The sequence below is a fragment of the Pseudoliparis swirei genome, chromosome 23 (genome assembly GCF_029220125.1).
Source record: "Pseudoliparis swirei isolate HS2019 ecotype Mariana Trench chromosome 23, NWPU_hadal_v1, whole genome shotgun sequence".
Taxonomy (NCBI): Eukaryota; Metazoa; Chordata; class Actinopteri; order Perciformes; family Liparidae; genus Pseudoliparis; species Pseudoliparis swirei.
Window position 1 is genome coordinate 22,613,916 of NC_079410.1, and position 18,843 is coordinate 22,632,758.

General features: G+C 51.4%; 1 protein-coding gene across 6 annotated transcripts in view; it reads right to left on the bottom strand.

Annotated features, from left to right (window-relative positions):
* LOC130189300 (protein TANC2-like) overlaps positions 1–18,843 on the bottom strand; it is a 63,757-nt gene that overhangs the window by 16,180 nt on the left and 28,734 nt on the right. For all 6 annotated transcript variants that reach the window (XR_008830742.1, XM_056408086.1, XM_056408087.1 and 3 more), the window contains 16 exons: positions 15,797–15,922; positions 15,462–15,728; positions 13,652–13,785; positions 12,299–12,530; positions 12,065–12,234; positions 11,537–11,611; positions 10,503–10,703; positions 9,759–9,893; positions 9,448–9,644; positions 9,000–9,108; positions 8,233–8,355; positions 8,038–8,175; positions 7,857–7,955; positions 6,627–6,912; positions 5,733–5,866; positions 4,034–4,157 (listed from right to left, as the gene is read on the bottom strand). Coding sequence is in view for 5 of the 6 variants with exons in the window: in XM_056408086.1 (XP_056264061.1) it covers positions 4,034–4,157; positions 5,733–5,866; positions 6,627–6,912; positions 7,857–7,955; positions 8,038–8,175; positions 8,233–8,355; positions 9,000–9,108; positions 9,448–9,644; positions 9,759–9,893; positions 10,503–10,703; positions 11,537–11,611; positions 12,065–12,234; positions 12,299–12,530; positions 13,652–13,785; positions 15,462–15,728; positions 15,797–15,922 (2,550 nt within the window). In the remaining variant the exon portion in view is untranslated. The remainder of the gene's footprint in view (positions 1–4,033; positions 4,158–5,732; positions 5,867–6,626; positions 6,913–7,856; positions 7,956–8,037; positions 8,176–8,232; positions 8,356–8,999; positions 9,109–9,447; positions 9,645–9,758; positions 9,894–10,502; positions 10,704–11,536; positions 11,612–12,064; positions 12,235–12,298; positions 12,531–13,651; positions 13,786–15,461; positions 15,729–15,796; positions 15,923–18,843) is intronic.

Here is an 18,843-nt window from a genome sequence, read left to right on the forward strand (position 1 = left end):
GTGGATGGGGCTCCTGTGGAGGGATGGAGCCCCTGTGGAGGGATGGGGCCCCTATGGAGGGATGGAGTCCCTGTGGAGGGATGGAGTCCCTGAGGAGGGATGGAGCCCCTATGGAGGGATGGGGCCCCTGTGGAGGGATGGGGCCCCTATGGAGGGATGAGTCCGTGTGGAGGGATGGGCCCCCTATGGAGGGATGAGTCCCTGTGGAGGGATGGGCCCCCTGTGGAGGGATGGGGCCCCTATGGAGGGATGGAGTCCCTGTGGAGGGATGGAGCCCCTGTGGAGGGATGGGGCCCCTGTGGAGGGATGGGGCCCCAATGGAGGGATGGAGTCCCTGTGGAGGGATGAGCCCCCTGTGGAGGGATGGGGCCCCTATGGAGGGATGGAGTCCCTGTGGAGGGATGGGGCCCCTGTGGAGGGATGGGGCCCCTATGGAGGGATGGAGTCCCTGGAGGGATGGAGCCCCTATGGAGGGATGGAGTCCCTGTGGAGGGATTCAATTCAATTCAATTCAGTTTATTTGTATAGCCCAATTTCACAAATTACAAATTTGTCTCGGAGTGCTTTACAATCTGTACACATAGACATCCCTGCCCCAAAACCTCACATCGGACCAGGAAAAACTCCCAAATAACCCTTCAGGGGGAAAAAAAGCGAAGAAACCTGGAGGAGAGCAACAGAGGAGGATCCCTCTCCTAGGATGGACAGATGCAATAGATGTAATGTGTACAGAAGGACAGATTTAGAGTTAAAATACATTCAATGAATATGACAGAGTGTATGAATAGTTCATAGTAGGCATATTCCACGATGGAGACCTCCACGATCCATCAGGCAGATGGCGGTGGGGAGGAGGAGTGGGCGGAGTCTCAACAGGACAGTGGCGTAGTCATGAGCAGGAATTCCACGACCCAGGCGATCCATCAGGCAGATGGGATCTATGCCGTCTCATAGGGTCCGATGACCCCATGAGACGTAAAGTCAAAAGGACTTCCGGGAGAAAGCAGAGTTAGTAACGTGTGATTGAGAGATGAAAATTCATCCTTAAGGAGAGAAAAAGAGGAGATAGGTACTCAGTGCATCCTAAAACGTCCCCGGCAGCTATAAGCCTATAGCAGCATATCAAGGGGCTGGACCAGGGCAAACCTGATTCAGCCCTAACTATAAGCTCTGTCAAGAGGAAGGTCTTAAGTCTACTCTTAAACGAGGTGACTGTGTCTGCCTCCCGGACTGAAATTGGAAGCTGGTTCCATAAAAGAGGAGCTTGATAACTAAAGGCTCTGGCTCCCATTCTACTTTTTAAGACTCTAGGAACTACAAGTAGTCCGCATTTAGTGAGCGTAGCTCTCTAGTGGGGCAATATGGTGCGACAAGCTCCTTAAGATATGATGGAGCATCACCAATCAAGGCTTTGTAGGTTAAGAGAAGAATTTTAAAAGTGATTCTTGATTTTACTGGGAGCCAGTGCAGAGCAGCTAGTGCAGGAGTGATGTGATCTCTTTTCTTAGTTTTAGTGAGAACACGAGCTGCAGCATTCTGGATCAACTGGAGGGACCTAAGAGATTTATTAGAGCAGCCTGATAATAAGGAGTTGCAGTAATCCAGTCTCGAAATGTAGCAACGTGAACCAATTTTCTGCATCTTTTGAGACAAGATGTGCCTGATTTTTGAAATATTACGTAGATGAAAGAATGCAGTCCTTGAGATTTGCTTTACGTGGGAGTTAAAGGACAAGTCGATCAAAGATAACGCCAAGATTCTTTACAGTGGTGTTGGATGCCAGGGCAATGCCGTCTACAGAATCCACATCACCAGATAATTGATCTCTGAGGTGCTCAGGGCGATTAAAATTACTTGGTTTTGTCTGAGTTTAACATCAAGAAGTTGCAGGTCATCCATGTTTTATGTCTTTAAGACATGCTTGAATTTTACAGAGTTGGTTGCTCTCCTCTGGTTTTATCGATAAATATAGTTGAGTGTCATCTGCATAACAATGAAAGTTTATGGAGTGTTTCCTGATAATATTGCCCAAAGGAAGCATGTATAAGGTAAATAAAATTGGTCCAAGCACAGAACCTTGTGGAACTCCGTGATTAACGTTGGTGGTTATCGAGGCGTCATCGTTTACAAATACAAACTGAGATCGATCTGATAAATAGGATTTAAACCAAATTAGTGCCGTGCCTGAAATGCCAATCGACTGCTCCAGTCTCTGTAACAGGTACGTGGCCTGTTAGCAGAGACACATTGATAATATCTAATAGAGAGCCGCCAATTAAAGGCAAAACGTCTTTAAGCCCTGTGGAGGGATGTAGCCCCTGTGGAGGGATGTAGCCCCTATGGAGGGATGGGGCCCCTATGGAGGGATGGGGCCCCTGTGGAGGGATGGTGCCCCTGTGGAGGGATGTAGCCCCTATGGAGGGATGGAGTCCCTGTGGAGGGATGAGTCCCTGTGGAGGGATGGGGCCCCTATGGAGGGATGGGGTCCCTGTGGAGGGATGAGTCCCTGTGGAGGGATGGGGCCCCTGTGGAGGGATGGGGCCCCTATGGAGGGATGAGTCCCTGTGGAGGGATGGGGCCCCTATGGAGGGATGGGCCCCCTATGGAGGGATGAGTCCCTGTGGAGGGATGAGTCCCTGTGGAGGGATGGGGCCCCTGTGGAGGGATGTAGCCCCTATGGAGGGATGGGGCCCCTATGGAGGGATGGGGCCCCTGTGGAGGGATGGTGCCCCTGTGGAGGGATGTAGCCCCTATGGAGGGATGGAGTCCCTGTGGAGGGATGGGGCCCCTATGGAGGGATGGGGCCCCTGTGGAGGGATGTAGCCCCTGTGGAGGGATGTAGCCCCTATGGAGGGATGGGGCCCCTATGGCGGGATGAGTCCCTGTGGAGGGATGAGTCCCTGTGGAGGGATGGGGCCCCTGTGGAGGGATGTAGCCCCTATGGAGGGATGGGGCCCCTATGGCGGGATGAGTCCCTGTGGAGGGATGAGTCCCTGTGGAGGGATGAGTCCCTGTGGAGGGATGGGGCCCCTGTGGAGGGATGAGTCCCTGTGGAGGGATGGGGCCCCTATGGAGGGATGGGGCCCCTATGGAGGGATGAGTCCCTGTGGAGGGATGAGTCCCTGTGGAGGGATGGGGCCCCTATGGAGGGATGAGTCCCTGTGGAGGGACGGGGCCCCTATGGAGGGATGAGTCCCTGTGGAGGGATGGGGCCCCTGTGGAGGGATGGAGCCCCTGTGGAGGGATGGGGCCCCTATGGAGGGATGGGCCCCCTATGGAGGGATGGAGCCCCTATGGAGGGATGGAGCCCCTATGGAGGGATGGAGTCCATATGGAGGGATGGGGCCCCTGTGGAGGGATGGAGCCCCTATGGAGGGATGGAGTCCATATGGAGGGATGGGGCCCCTGTGGAGGGATGGGCCCCCTATGGAGGGATGGAGCCCCTATGGAGGGATGGTGTCCATATGGAGGGATGGGGCCCCTGTGGAGGGATGGGCCCCCTATGGAGGGATGGAGCCCCTATGGAGGGATGGAGTCCCTATGGAGGGATGGGGCCCCTGTGGAGGGATGGGCCCCCGATGGAGGGATGGAGTCCCTGTGGAGGGATGGGCCCCCGATGGAGGGATGGAGTCCCTGTGGAGGGATGGGGCCCCTATGGAGGGATGGTCCCCCGATGGAGGGATGGAGTCCCTGTGGAGGATGGGGCCCCTATGGAGGGATGGTCCCCCGATGGAGGGATGGAGTCCCTGTGGAGGGATGGGGCCCCTATGGAGGGATGGAGTCCCTGTGGAGGGATGGGGCCCCTATGGAGGGATGGTCCCCCGATGGAGGGATGGAGTCCCTGTGGAGGGATGGGGCCCCTATGGAGGGATGGTCCCCCGATGGAGGGATGGAGTCCCTGTGGAGGGATGGGGCCCCTATGGAGGGATGGAGTCCCTATGGAGGGATGGAGTCCCTGTGGAGGGATGGGGCCCCTATGGAGGGATGGGGCCCCTATGCTCCCAGTGTTGATGGTCTGGTTGCCGGTGGTTACCGTGATCCAGGAGCAGCTGGGCTGTGGTCACATGACCCTCCGAGGCGGCCGTCATCAGGGAGGTTCGACCCTGCTGGTCCACCATGTTCACCTCCACCCCGCGGGCCAGCAGCAGCCCCACCACCTGGGGGCAACACCAACACGAGTGTGTGTGTGTGTGTGTGTGTGTCTGTGTGTGTCTGTGTGTGTGTCTGTGTGTGTGTGTGTGTCTGTGTGTGTCTGTGTGTGTGTGTGTGTGTGTCTGTGTGTGTGTGTGTCTGTGTGTGTGTGTCTGTGTGTGTCTGTGTGTGTCTGTGTGTGTGTCTATATATATATATGTGTCTGTGTGTGTCTATATATATATATGTATATATGTCTATGTATGTATGTCTGTGTGTATATGTCTATGTGTGTATATGTATATATATGTGTCTATATGTGTGTATATGTATATATATATATATATGTATATATATATATGTCTATATATGTCTATATATATATATATATATATATATATATATGTGTCTATGTATATGTCTATATATATATATATATATATATATATATGTGTCTATGTGTATATATGTGTATATATATATATATGTCTATATATGTATGTCTATGTGTATATATGTCTATATGTGTCTATGTGTGTATATATGTATATATATGTGTATGTGTCTGTGTATGTCTATGTGTGTCTATGTCTATCTGTATGTCTATGTGTCTATGTGTCTATGTGTCAATGTATCAATGTGTCTATGTGTCAATGTGTCTATGTATCAATGTGTCTATGTGTCAATGTGTCTATGTGTATTTCTGTGTGTGTGTGTGTCTTTCTATGTGTATTTCTATGTCTATGTGTCTATGTGTGTATATAGGTGTGTCTGTATGTGTGTGTGTTTGTGTTTCTGTGTATTTCTATGTGTGTGTGTTTCTGTGTGTTTCTGTGTGTGTGTCTTTCTATGTGTTTCTATGTGTATGTGTATTTCTATGTGTGTGTCTATGTGTGAGTATGTCTATGTATTTCTATGTGTATTTCTATGTGTGTGTGTGTGTGTGTATGTTTCTGTGTGTGTGTGTGTGTATTTCCATCTGTCTGTGTGTGTGTGTTTATGTGTGTGTTTCTGTTTGTGTCTATGTATGTGTGTTGCATCTATGTGTGTGCGTGTGTGTGTGTATATATGTCTATGTGTGTCTGTGTGTATGTATATATATATGTGTGTGTATTTCTATGTGTATTTTATGTGTGTGTGTGTGTGTATTTCTGTGTGTGTGTCTGTGTGTTTCTATGTGTATTTCTGTGTGTGTGTGTTTGTGTGTGTGTCTGTGTTTCTATGTGTGTTTCTATGTGTGTGTGTGTCTTTCTATGTGTGTTTCTGTGTCTGTGTGTCTGTGTGTATATATGGGTATGTCTGTGTGTCTATGTGTTTCTATGTGTGTCTGTGTGTGTGTGTTTCGTGTGTGTGTGTTTCTGTGTGTGTGTTTCTGTGTGTCTGTGTGTTTCTGTGCGTGTGTGTGTGTGTTTCTGTGTGTGTTTCTGTGCGTGTGTGTGTGTTCTGTGTGTGTGTGTGTGTGTTTCTGTGTGTGTGTGTGTGTGTGTGTGTTTCTGTGTGTGTCTGTGTGTGTATGTGGGTGTGTCTGTGTGTGTATGTGGGTGTGTCTGTGTGTGTGTGTGTGTGTGTGTGTTTCTGTGTGTGTGTGTGTGTTCCACTACCTGCACGTGGCCACGCCTCACAGCGCTGAAAAGGGGAGCCACGCCCCGCCTGTTGCCTTGCTCAACGGCAGCGCCCTGGTCCAACAGCAACCGGCACACAGACAGTCGGCCACTGCCTGCCGCCGCCGTCAGAGCTGCAGAGACACAGACAGTTACAGACAGACAGGTACATATAGACAGGTACAGACAGACATGTACAGACAGACATGTACAGACATGCAGACAGACAGGTACAGAAAGACAGGTACAGACAGGTACAGACAGACAGGTACATATAGACAGGTACAGCCAGGCAGACAGACAGGTACAGACATACAGGTACAGACAGGCAGACAGACAGGTACAGACAGACATGTACAGACATACAGGTACAGACAGGTACAGACAGACATGTACAGACAGGCAGACATACATGTACAGACAGGCAGACAGGTACAGACATACATACAGATAGTTACATATAGACAGGTACAGACAGACAGGTACATATAGACAGGTACAGACATACAGGTACATATAGACAGGTACAGACATACATACAGATAGTTACATATAGACAGGTACAGACAGACAGGTACATATAGACAGGTACAGACATACAGGTACATATAGACAGGTACAGACATACATACAGATAGTTACATATAGACAGGTACAGACAGACAGGTACATATAGACAGGTACAGACATACATACAGATAGTTACATATAGACAGGTACAGACATACAGGTACATATAGACAGGTACAGACATACATACAGATAGTTACATATAGACAGGTACAGACAGACAGGTACATATAGACAGGTACAGACATACAGGTACATATAGACAGGTACAGACAGACAGGTACAGACAGGCAGGTACAGACAGACGTGGTCGTGCTGCAGTACCCGTCTCGCCCCACAGGCTGTCGGGCGTGTTGATCTCCGGCCTCCCCTCCTCGTGCTCGTCTTCCTCAGGTAGGTCCAGGAGGAAGGACACCACCTCGGCGTGGCCGGCGCCGGCCCCGGCGATCAGAGCCTGCTGCACCGCCTGGGGCCGGCTCGCCCCCCTCTGGCCGCAGCAGGAACTGCGGCTCCAGTCGGCGCGCCTCAGCAGGAAGCGCAGCACCTCGAGGCGACCCCGCTGAGCGGCGTGGGCGAGCACGCAGCGGCCAGAGCCGTCCACGTGGCCGGCCTGGACACCGGGACACGGGAGAGACAATGGAAACATGTCACGCCCCCATTGTTCTGGTAGAACTCAATGTCCAACACAAGACCTGCAACACACACACACATACCCATACACTCACACACACACTCACATACCCATACACTCACACACACACTCACACATACCCATACACTCACACACACACACACCCATACACTCACACACACACACACACACACACACATACCCATACACTCACACACTCACACACATACCCATACACTCCCAAACACACACACACACAAACACACACTCACACACACACACACACACACACACACACTCACACTGAACTATTGGTCTTTTGTATTCATCACATAATCTTAATATTAAAAATCCAAAAGAGGAGTTTGTTTAATGCAGCCATGGCAACAACGTGCCTGGACCTCAAAGCAACCCCAAAAAGACAAATGACACTTTACATTATTATTTTGAGTGAGCCGTAGGTCCATCGTGACTTTGAGGAATATCAGACGACATTTTGTGCAAATAAATGTAGCAAAAATGAAAATAAATTCAAGTTGTTTACTATTTCTTTTCATTTTTAAACTAATTGTGTGCTGATAAGTCTGTATACCTGTATGTCTTGTTATTGTTTGTGTTATTATTTATGGAGATGTTGGGTTGTTGGTTTGAAATCATGTCCTTTAAATATCAATAAAAAGAAATTAAAAGAAAAGACAAAAACATTCCAGAGAGGTGTAATTCTTGATTTGACCACCAGAGGGCGGTGACGTCACGCTCTACATCTCTAAGTCGACATTCTGCAGATGGTGTCTTTACATCTTCTCATGAAAACAACTAGCAGACAGACAGGTAGACGGGTAGACCGGCATTTAGACAGACAGGCCGACAGACAAGTAGACAGGCAGACAGACAGACAGGCAGACAGGTAGACAGACACGTACCTTCGCTGTGTACTGACTCAGCATGGTGACGATGTCCAGGTGTCCAGCCGCTGCTGCGAATCCCAGAGCGGTCAAACCGTCCTGAGAGTGAGCGTCCACCTGGAGACACACTGACCGTCACACGCTCACAGGCAGACAGGCACAATGTTTACATACAACCATCTCTATACGTCGGATGTACCTGAGCTCCCAGGTCGAGAAGCAGCGCCACCGCGTCGCCGTGGCCCAGGTGAGCGTGGACGCACAGCAGGGGGGCGTTGTTCAGGACGTCGCTCCGCACGTCCACGTCAGCCCCGCCCATGATCAGCAACCTGCTCACCTGGAGGGGGAGGAGTCGAGTTACAGGCCGTCACACCTGTGTGTGTGTGTGTGTTACCTTGATGTTGGGGGTGTAAAGGTTGCGGAGCGACGACAGCGCGGGGCTCAGGCTCTCCGTGCTGTAGGACAGCCACAGCCCCTGCAGAACGGAAGAGGAAACCCCAAGTTTCCTACTCAGGCCCTGAGGAGAGAGAAGAGAAACCATGTGAGCCTGACACTCGCTTCACAGCCGATACACATGACACACTCGCTTCACACATGACACACTCGCTTCACACATGACACACTCGCTTCACACTCGCTTCACACATGACACACTCGCTTCACACTCGCTTCACACATGACACACTCGCTTCACACATGACACACTCGCTTCACACTCGCTTCACACATGACACACTCGCTTCACACTCGCTTCACACTCGCTTCACACATGACACACTCGCTTCACACTCGCTTCACACATGACACACTCGCTTCACATTCGCTTCACACATGACACACTCGCTTCACACTCGCTTCACACATGACACACTCGCTTCACACTCGCTTCACACATGACACACTCGCTTCACACATGACACACTCGCTTCACACTCGCTTCACACATGACACACTCGCTTCACACATGACACACTCGCTTCACACTCGCTTCACACATGACACACTACTTCACACTTCACACTGCCACCATGACACACTCGCTTCACACTCTCGCTTCACATGACACACTAACACACTCGCTCACATGACACACTCGCTTCACACACGCTGTGTTCACTGTCGCTTGTTGTTGTGTAAGTGTGTGTGTGTGTGTGTGTTCACCTTGTAGATGTGGGCCTTCAGGATGTGGTGTCCCAGCTCCAGCGTCTCTTGCCGGTTCAGCTTTCCTTCCTGCCGGCAGAGCCAGAAGGCCAGCAGCGTGTGGCCGCTCCTAGAGACAGGGCAGCTTGAGTCTCTCTCTCTCTCTCTCTCTCTCTCTCTCTCTCTCTCTCTCTCTCTCTCTCTCTCTCTCTCTCTCTCTCTCTCTCTCTCTCTCTCTCTCTCTCTCTCTCTCTCTCTCTCTCTCTCTCTCTCTCTCTCTCTCTCTCTCTCTCTCTCTCTCTCTCTCTCTCTCTCTCTCTCTCTCTCTCTCTCTCTCTCTCTCTCTCTCTCTCTCTCTCTCTCTCTCTCCCTCTCTCCCTCTCTCCTCTCTCCCTCTCTCTCTCTCCCTCTCTCTCTCTCTCTCCCTCTCTCCCTCTCTCTCTCCCTCTCTCCCTCCCTCTCAGTGTACCTGGGGTCGCAGAGGAACCTGTCGTCCTGCCCCTCCTCCCTCCACATCAGCCACTCCCTGAAGGAGGCGTGGCTTAGCATCCGGCTGCCGTCGCCCAGCCGGAGCAGCACGGGGGCGAGCTGCTCCAGCCGCTGGGCGAACTCGGCCCAGGGCAGCACGCCGCCGCTCAGCGCGCTGGCGTTCACCACCTGGAACAGCTGGAGGGCGTTCAGCGGCGGAGAAGAAACACACGGAAGGTGAAGCCGAGTAAAAGCAGTCGTCACAGGTGGTGGCGCTAGAGGGGAGGTGGAGGTCGTGGCGGTGTGTGATACCTGCTGGTCGGTCAGCGGGTGCAGCGACGCCACGCTGACGTTGAGCAGCGGCAGAACCCTCTGGAAGGACGACTGGGTGGGGAACCGCATGTTGAGCTGCAGCAGGTAGACTTCAGCTAGACTCACGGGGACCACCTGCACACACACACACACACACACACACAGGGAGACACACAGCGAGACACACACACACACACACACACACAGGGAGACACACAGCGAGACACACACACACACACAGGGAGAGACACACACACAGGGAGACACACAGCGAGACACACACACACACACACACAGGGAGACACACACACACACACAGGGAGAGACACACACACACACACAGTAAGTAACATACACATATACATAGCAGTATCGACTCTCCTCCTGGTCCTCGTTTCCCCCCCCCCACCTCCCACCTTGAAGCTGGAGCTCTTCAGGACCAGGTACCCCCCCCCCCACCTTGAAGCTGGAGCTCTTCAGGACCAGGTACCCCCCCCCCCACCTTGAAGCTGGAGCTCTTCAGGACCAGGTACCCCCACCTTGAAGCTGGAGCTCTTCAGGACCAGGTACCCCCCACCTTGAAGCTGGAGCTCTTCAGGACCAGGTACCCCCCCCCCCCACCTTGAAGCTGGAGCTCTTCAGGACCAGGTACCCCCCCCCCCACCTTGAAGCTGGAGGTCTTCAGGACCAGGTACCCCACCTTGAAGCTGGAGCTCTTCAGGACCAGGTACCCCCCCCCCCCACCTTGAAGCTGGAGCTCTTCAGGACCAGGTACCCGCCCTCGATCAGGTCCAGGGTCAGCTTCAGGTACAGGTAGGAGCCCTTGCTGAGGCTCTTCAGGTGGCCGATCAGCTTGGCCAGCGCCGTGTTGTCGAGGCGACCGTTGCTCAGCGACACGTTACTCTGGATCTCTGCACTGCTGTGGATACGCTGCACGAGGTAACCCTGAGGGAGAGAGAGAGAGAGAGAGTCACGATGTCCAGAGAGAGAAAGAGAGACAAGATGTCCAGAGAGAGAGAGAGAGTCACGATGTCCAGAGAGAGAGAGAGTCACGATGTCCAGAGAGAGAGAGAGAGAGAGAGACAAGATGTCCAGAGAGATAGAGAGAGAGAGAGAGAGACAAGATGTCCAGAGAGAGAGAGACAAGATGTCCAGAGAGAGAGAGAGAGTCACGATGTCCAGAGAGAGAGAGAGACAAGATGTCCAGAGAGATAGAGAGAGAGAGAGAGACAAGATGTCCAGAGAGAGAGAGTCAAGATGCCCAGAGAGAGAGAGAGAGAGTCACGATGTCCAGAGAGAGAGAGACAAGATGTCCAGAGAGAGAGAGAGAGAGAGAGACAAGATGTCCAGAGAGAGAGAGAGAGAGAGAGAGAGAGAGAGAGAGAGAGAGAGACAAGATGTCCAGAGAGAGAGAGAGAGAGAGACAAGATGTCCAGAGAGAGAGAGAGTCACGATGTCCAGAGAGAGAGAGAGAGAGACAAGATGTCCAGAGAGAGAGAGAGAGAGAGAGACAAGATGTCCAGAGAGAGAGAGACAAGATGTCCAGAGAGAGAGAGAGAGAGAGAGAGAGACAAGATGTCCAGAGAGAGAGAGAGAGTCACGATGTCCAGAGAGAGAGAGACAAGATGTCCAGAGAGAGAGAGAGACAAGATGTCCAGAGAGAGAGAGAGAGACAAGATGTCCAGAGAGAGAGAGAGAGAGAGACAAGATGTCCAGAGAGAGAGAGAGAGACAAGATGTCCAGAGAGAGAGAAAGAGAGAGAGAGAGAGACAGGTCACCTGCAGGTCCTGGTCGATGTTGTCCTCCATGCGGTCCAGAGAGATGCAGTGGAACGGGAGGGAGCGAGTGATGTCCTGAACACAGAGGGTCATGTCCGTTAGCTTCAGCAGTCTGTCGTCTTAACTCATCAGAGTCACAACTTAAAGTGAGAGGAGAACACGAGCTCCTCCTCCCCGTCGCCCCCTGCTGGTGATGTGCTGGACATTCACTTTAAATGTCTCGAGCAAAGAAAAGGCCTTCAGCCAATACAGCGCGCATTACTACTGTAAATAGTCATGCTAATTGGGTTTGTTTATTTTGCTCTTTGGGTCATGTTTTATTTTTGGAAAGAATATAAAAAGATGTTTTGAACTCCTGTGATAGAGGTGACTCTCCCTGTGAAGGACAACGCGAGAACCAAAAGAGATGCACATCAAACACGGCCCTCTGAGGTCAGAGTCTCCCTCGTTGCTGCAGCTTCATTAACGCTTCACTGGATGCAGCTGTGTGTGTGTGTGTGTGTGTGTGGGGGGGGGGGGGGGGCGTACCTGCTGGCCGGTCCTGACCGTGGCTACGACCTTCAACCAGGAAGGAAACTTCTGGACGTTTCGGGAGAGGAAGGAAGTCAGCGCGTCGCCGTAGTCCGGCCGGTGGAACTCCGCCTCATTCAGCCCATCGATCAGAATAAGCCCCGCCCCTTCCACCTGCAGCTTCCTCTCTGGAGGGACAGAGCACATGAGCCTCGCCTCCTGGGCCTGACGGGCAGCGAGCGGCCGGCGTACCTCTGTAGAGCGCCTCCAGGGGGCCGAGGATCCCCCTCTGGAGGGCGGCGCTCGGATCCTGGATGCAGGAGCGCAGGCTGAGCGCGCTCTGCAGCTGCGGCGTGCGGTGCAGCAGCTCCCGATAGGCCGACAGCTGGGGGGCGTCGCTTAGTATCGCCGCCATGTTGTGGACGAACTCCGGGACCAGGCAGGTGTGACAGTTATCGGCTTGACAGAAGTGATACGCCACGACCTGCGAGGAGACAGAGCTTCTCGTTCAGGAGCATTTATCACCACGCTGAGACCTTCGTGGAGGAGCTCTGGGAACTTAGCACTTTTGGTAAATTACGCTATCGTAGGGATTCATGAGGGGCGGAGCCTGATGCTAAGCTAACCTAGCTGGAGGCTAGTCCACCTCCCTCTGCAGGAAAAGATGAAAGAAGAAATTTACACTATTATTTATCCATCCTTATTTATTAAGAGTATTTAACCATCTTTAGTTATTAAGAGTGTTTAACCATCTTTATTTTTTAAGAGTATTTAACCATCTTTAATTATATGGAGTATTTAACCATCCTTAATTATAAGGAGTATTTAACCATCTTAATTATATGGAGTATTTAACCATCTTTAATTATAAACAGTATTTAACCATCTTTAGTTATTAAGAGTATTTAACCATCTTTAGTTATTCAGAGTATTTAACCATCTTTAGTTATTAAGAGTATTTAACCATCTTTAGTTATTAAGAGTATTTAACCATCTTTAGTTATTAAGAGTATGTAACCTTCTTTATTAAGAGTATTTAACCATCTTAATTATAAGGAGTATTTAACCATCTTAATTATAAACAGTATTTAACCATCTTTAGTTATTAAGAGTATTTAACCATCTTTAGTTATTAAGAGTATTTAACCATCTTTATTTATTAAGAGTATTTAACCATCTTTAGTTATTAAGAGTATTTAACCATCTTTATTTATTAAGAGTATTTAACCATCTTTATTTATTAAGAGTATTTAACCATCTTTAGTTATTAAGAGTATTTAACCATCTTTAGTTATTAAGAGTATTTAACCATCATTAGTTATTAAGAGTATTTAACCATCTTTAGTTATTAAGAGTATTTAACCATCTTTAGTTATTAAGAGTATTTAACCATCTTTATTTATTAAGAGTATTTAACCGTCTTTAGTTATTAAGAGTATTTAACCGTCTTCTACCCGGGTCGAACCGGGTACCTTGTGGTCACGACCTCACTGAGCTGCAGCCGACTGAGGAAGGAAACGGAGCAAGCCAAAGTTGTGGTTTTTTACATCTGTAATAAAAGGAGAGTACTCAGGTGCATGTACTGGCAGCAGGTGAAGACGGTACCTGTGCTGCAAGCCTCCTCAGCGCCTCCTCTTGTCTCCTCCTCATCTCCGGAGTCCCCGGACAGCTTCCTCCTCCTCCTTCCTCTCCTCCTCCTCTTCCCAGGGATTCGTGGGAGAAAGAAACGGCTTCTGCATCTGCAGTGAGGGATTATTACCAATATGTCCACGTTGTGAAGTACAGATGTGATCTCTCTCTCTCTCTCTGGGTTTCCCTGCTGCTTGGCTCGGCCTGAGTGTGGTCGCTGGTCGTGAGTCGGGCTGATTTTATTGGGTTCTGCTCGATGACTCAGCATTCTCCTACCGACTGATCGAGGCTCACGGGGATCCTTTGGCCTCACGCCAGCTGCTGCCAACAAATTGCTCGGCCCCCTTCAGATCGTCAGCCAACAATGGAACCCCTCTGAAGAGACGTTGGGTCTTTTTCTCCATTCTTGACATGTTTTTACAGATTTGCCTTCATGTGGAGTTTAAACTGGTTGTTTTAGTCTGTATCAGGTCATAGTCCATATCAGGTGATAGTGGTGATAGCCTGTATCAGGTGATAGTGGTGATAGCCTGTATCAGGTGATAGTCTGTATCAGGTGATAGCCTGTATCAGGTGATAGCCTGTATCAGGTGATAGTGGTGATAGCCTGTATCAGGTGATAGTCTGTATCAGGTGATAGTCTGTATCAGGTGATAGTGGTGATAGCCTGTATCAGGTGATAGCCTGTATCAGGTGATAGTGGTGATAGCCTGTATCAGGTGATAGTGGTGATAGCCTGTATCAGGTGATAGTCTGTATCAGGTGATAGTGGTGATAGCCTGTATCAGGTGATAGTGGTGATAGTCTGTATCAGGTGATAGTCTGTATCAGGTGATAGTGGTGATAGCCTGTATCAGGTGATAGTGGTGATAGTCCGTATCAGGTGATAGTGGTGATAGCCTGAATCATGTGATAGTCTGTATCAGGTGATAGTGGTGATAGCCTGTATCAGGTGATAGTGGTGATAGCCTGTATCAGGTGATAGCCTGTATCAGGTGATAGTGGTGATAGTCTGTATCAGGTGATAGTGGTGATAGTCTGTATCAGGTGATAGTCTGTATCAGGTGATAGTGGTGATAGCCTGTATCAGGTGATAGCCTGTATCAGGTGATAGTTGTGATAGCCTGTATCAGGTGATAGTCTGTATCAGGTGATAGTGGTGATAAACTGTATCAGGTGATAGCCTGTATCAGGTGATAGTGGTGATAGCCTGTATCAGGTGATAGTCTGTATCAGGTGATAGTGGTGATAGCCTGTATCAGGTGATAGTCTGTATCAGGTGATAGTGGTGATAGCCTGTATCAGGTGATAGTCTGTATCAGGTGATAGTCTGTATCAGGTGATAGTGGTGATAGTCTGTATCAGGTGATAGTGGTGATAGCCTGTATCAGGTGATAGCCTGTATCAGGTGATAGTTGTGATAGCCTGTATCAAGTGATAGTCTGTATCAGGTGATAGTGGTGATAGCCTGTATCAGGTGATAGCCTGTATCAGGTGATAGTCCGTATCATGTGATAGCCTGTATCAGGTGATAGTGGTGATAGCCTGAATCATGTGATAGTCTGTCTCAGGTGATAGTGGTGATAGCCTGAATCATGTGATAGCCTGTATCATGTGATAGTCTGTCTCAGGTGATAGTCTACAAATGGAGCGTACCTTCCATGTTATCCTATTCCCGGTTATACATTTGTAATAGTTATGTTTGTATTTTGGGGGCTTCATGCTTTCACAGGACTGTCAGGTTGTTTAAAGCGATAACTGAACATGAACTCATGACAAAACGTACGTGTGGCCGCGGTCGGGTTGCCGGCGGCGGTTGGCGACATGCGGTTTCCATGACAACTGAGCGCCACCAGGCGGGCGACGATGGCTGTTTTGCCGAAGCCCATGTTGCCGACGATCACGACGCCCCGACCGGTCGCCGGGTCGCCGCTCCGAAGACGGGCGTCCACTTCCTGGAAGAGCCACTCCCTGCCGGTGAACAGCCAATCGGACGAGAGGCCCGGCACCTGGAAGTCGAGGGGCTTCAGGTTGAGGGAAGGAGTGAAGCTGACTGCGGGGGAGGAGAGCAGTGTTGTCATCCTGTGGGCGGCGCGGCGTGGTCGCGAGCCGCGTGTTTACCTGGGGGGTCCCGGTGACCACGACCCCCAGAGGTCTGCCGGGGCGTCCGGAGGGAGGTCCTGGAGGGGGCGTGTCTCTGCTGCTCGTCCAGGTAGTGCAGGTCTTCCAGGTGGGCGCAGCTGGTGGCTGCAGCGGAGAAGATGGAGAACGTTGAGGAACAAACGGCTGGGGACTCACGTCAGACTGAGGGCGGATCCCTCTTTTGTTGTTTCTTGTTGTCCTTTATCTTTTATTCCTCTCTTCCCTTTGTGTTGTTTACTTTCCCGTCTGGTTCATTAGTGGAATCAAAATGTCCAAGTGACAGAACGCTATTACAGCTCAGAAGAGGGAATTTAGGTACGTCAAACAAACAAACAAACAAAGTCAAACAAACAGTCAAATAAACAAACAGTCAAACAAAGTCAGTAATGTGAGAGGAGATCAGGAGTTGCTCCGCTCACGACGGGCGAGGAGTGATGAGTTTCCTTCCTCACAGGAAAGAGTGTGTGGGATATCTCTCTCTCTCTCTGCCTCTCTCTCCCCACCTCCCCTTCCCTTCCTCCCTCTGTCCCTCTCCCTCCCTCAGTCTCCCTCCATCTCTCCCTCCGTCTCTCTCTCCCTCTCTTCTCTAAAACCTTTCTGCTGCATCAAGACAAACGTGTGAAAAGGTTTTTGCTGGTTTTCTGTAACCATGTAGCAATAAATAAAGGTTGACAGCGTTGGTGGGCCAGCTAGCTCGTTAGCTCGATAGCTCGTTAGCTTGTTCAAGGTTCATACACATGTTTAAACCAAGTTTACATGACCAAACATTCAGACCTCTCCGTGTAAACACGAGTATGAACCTTAAATGAGAGACTATAGTTTGATTAAAAGAATACATATTTATATAAATGTGTATTCTTTTAATCAAACTTTGTAAATTAACATATGAATGTAATACATTTCCATTTTAGAATTCCAGGACTCTTCCAGGTTTTCCCTGACCGTGTGGCCGTGTGGTTGTGACCGTGTGACCGTGTGGTTGTGGCCGTGTGGTTGTGGCCGTGGTTGTGACGTGTGGTTGTGACCGTGTGGTTGTGACCGTGTGACCGTGTGGTTGTGACCGTGTGGTTGTGGCCGTGTGGTTGTGACCGTGTGGTTGTGACCGTGTGGCCGTGTGGTTGTGGCCGTGTGGTTGTGGCCGTGTGGTTGTGGCCGTGTGGTTGTGACCGTGTGGTTGTGACCGTGTGGTTGTGGCCGTGTGGTTGTGGCCGTGTGGTTGTGGCCGTGTGGTTGTGGCCGTGTGGTTGTGACCGTGTGGTTGTGACCGCGTGGTTGTGACCGCGTGGTTGTGACCGCGTGGTTGTGGCCGCGTGGTTGTGGCCGCGTGGTTGTGGCCGCGTGGTTGTGACCGCGTGGTTGTGGCCGCGTGGTTGTGACCGTGTGGTTGTGGCCGTGTGGTTGTGGCCGTGTGGTTGTGACCGTGTGACCGTGTGGTTGTGACCGTGTGGTTGTGGCCGTGTGGTTGTGACCGTGTGGTTGTGGCCGTGTGGTTGTGACCGTGTGGTTGTGACCGTGTGGTTGTGACCGTGTGGTTGTGGCCGTGTGGTTGTGACCGCGTGGTTGTGGCCGCGTGGTTGTGACCGTGTGGTTGTGGACGTGTGGTTGTGACCGTGTGACCGTGTGGTTGTGGCCGTGTGGTTGTGGCCGTGTGGTTGTGGCCGTGTGGTTGTGACCGTGTGGTTGTGACCGTGTGGTTGTGGCCGTGTGGTTGTGGCCGTGTGGTTGTGGCCGAGTGGTTGTGGCAGTGGTTGTGGCCGTGTGGTTGTGGCCGAGTGGTTGTGGCCGAGTGGTTGTGACCGTGTGGTTGTGACCGTGTGGTTGTGGCCGTGTGGTTGTGGCCGTGTGGTTGTGGCCGAGTGGTTGTGGCCGAGTGGTTGTGACCGTGTGGTTGTGGCCGTGTGGTTGTGGCCGTGTGGTTGTGGCCGTGTGATCGTGTGGTTGTGGCCGTGTGGTTGTGGCCATGTGGCCGTGTGGTTGTGACCGTGTGGTTGTGATCGTGTGGTTGTGGCCGTGTGGTTGTGACCGTGTGGTTGTGACCGTGTGGTTGTGACCGTGTGGTTGTGGCCGTGTGGTTGTGGCCGTGTGGTTGTGACCGTGTGGTTGTGACCGTGTGGTTGTGGCCGTGTGGTTGTGGCCGTGTGGTTGTGACCCTGTGATCGTGTGGTTGTGACCGTGTGGTTGTGACCGTGTGGTTGTGGCCGTGTGGTTGTGGCCGTGTGGTTGTGGCCGTGTGGTTGTGGCCGTGTGGTTGTGACCCTGTGATCGTGTGGTTGTGACCGTGTGGTTGTGACCGTGTGGTTGTGACCGTGTGGTTGTGACCGTGTGGTTGTGGCCGTGTGGCCGTGTGGTTGTGGCCGTGTGGTTGTGACCGTGTGGTTGTGACCGTGTGGTTGTGACCGTGTGGTTGTGGCCGTGTGGTTGTGACCGTGTGGTTGTGGCCGTGTGGTTGTGGCCGTGTGGTTGTGACCGCGTGGTTGTGGCCGCGTGGTTGTGGCCGCGTGGTTGTGTCCGTGTGGTGGTGACCTTGTGATCGTGGGGTTGTGACGGTGTGGTTGTGACCGTGTGGTTGTGGCCGTGTGGTTGTGACCGTGTGGTTGTGGCCGTGTGGTTGTGGCCGTGTGGTTGTGGCCGTGTGGTTGTGACCCTGTGACCGTGTGGTTGTGACCGTGTGGTTGTGACCGTGTGGTTGTGGCCGTGTGGTTGTGACCGTGTGGTTGTGGCCGTGTGGTTGTGGCCGTGTGGTTGTGACCGTGTGGTTGTGGCCGTGTGGTTGTGGCCGTGTGGTTGTGGCCGTGTGGTTGTGACCGTGTGGTTGTGATCGTGTGGTTGTGGCCGTGTGGTTGTGACCGTGTGGTTGTGACCGTGTGGTTGTGACCGTGTGGTTGTGACCGTGTGGCCGTGTGGTTGTGACCGTGTGGTTGTGACCGTGTGGTTGTGATCGTGTGGTTGTGACCGTGTGGTTGTGACCGTGTGGTTGTGGCCGTGTGGTTGTGGCCGTGTGGTTGTGGCCGAGTGGTTGTGGCCGA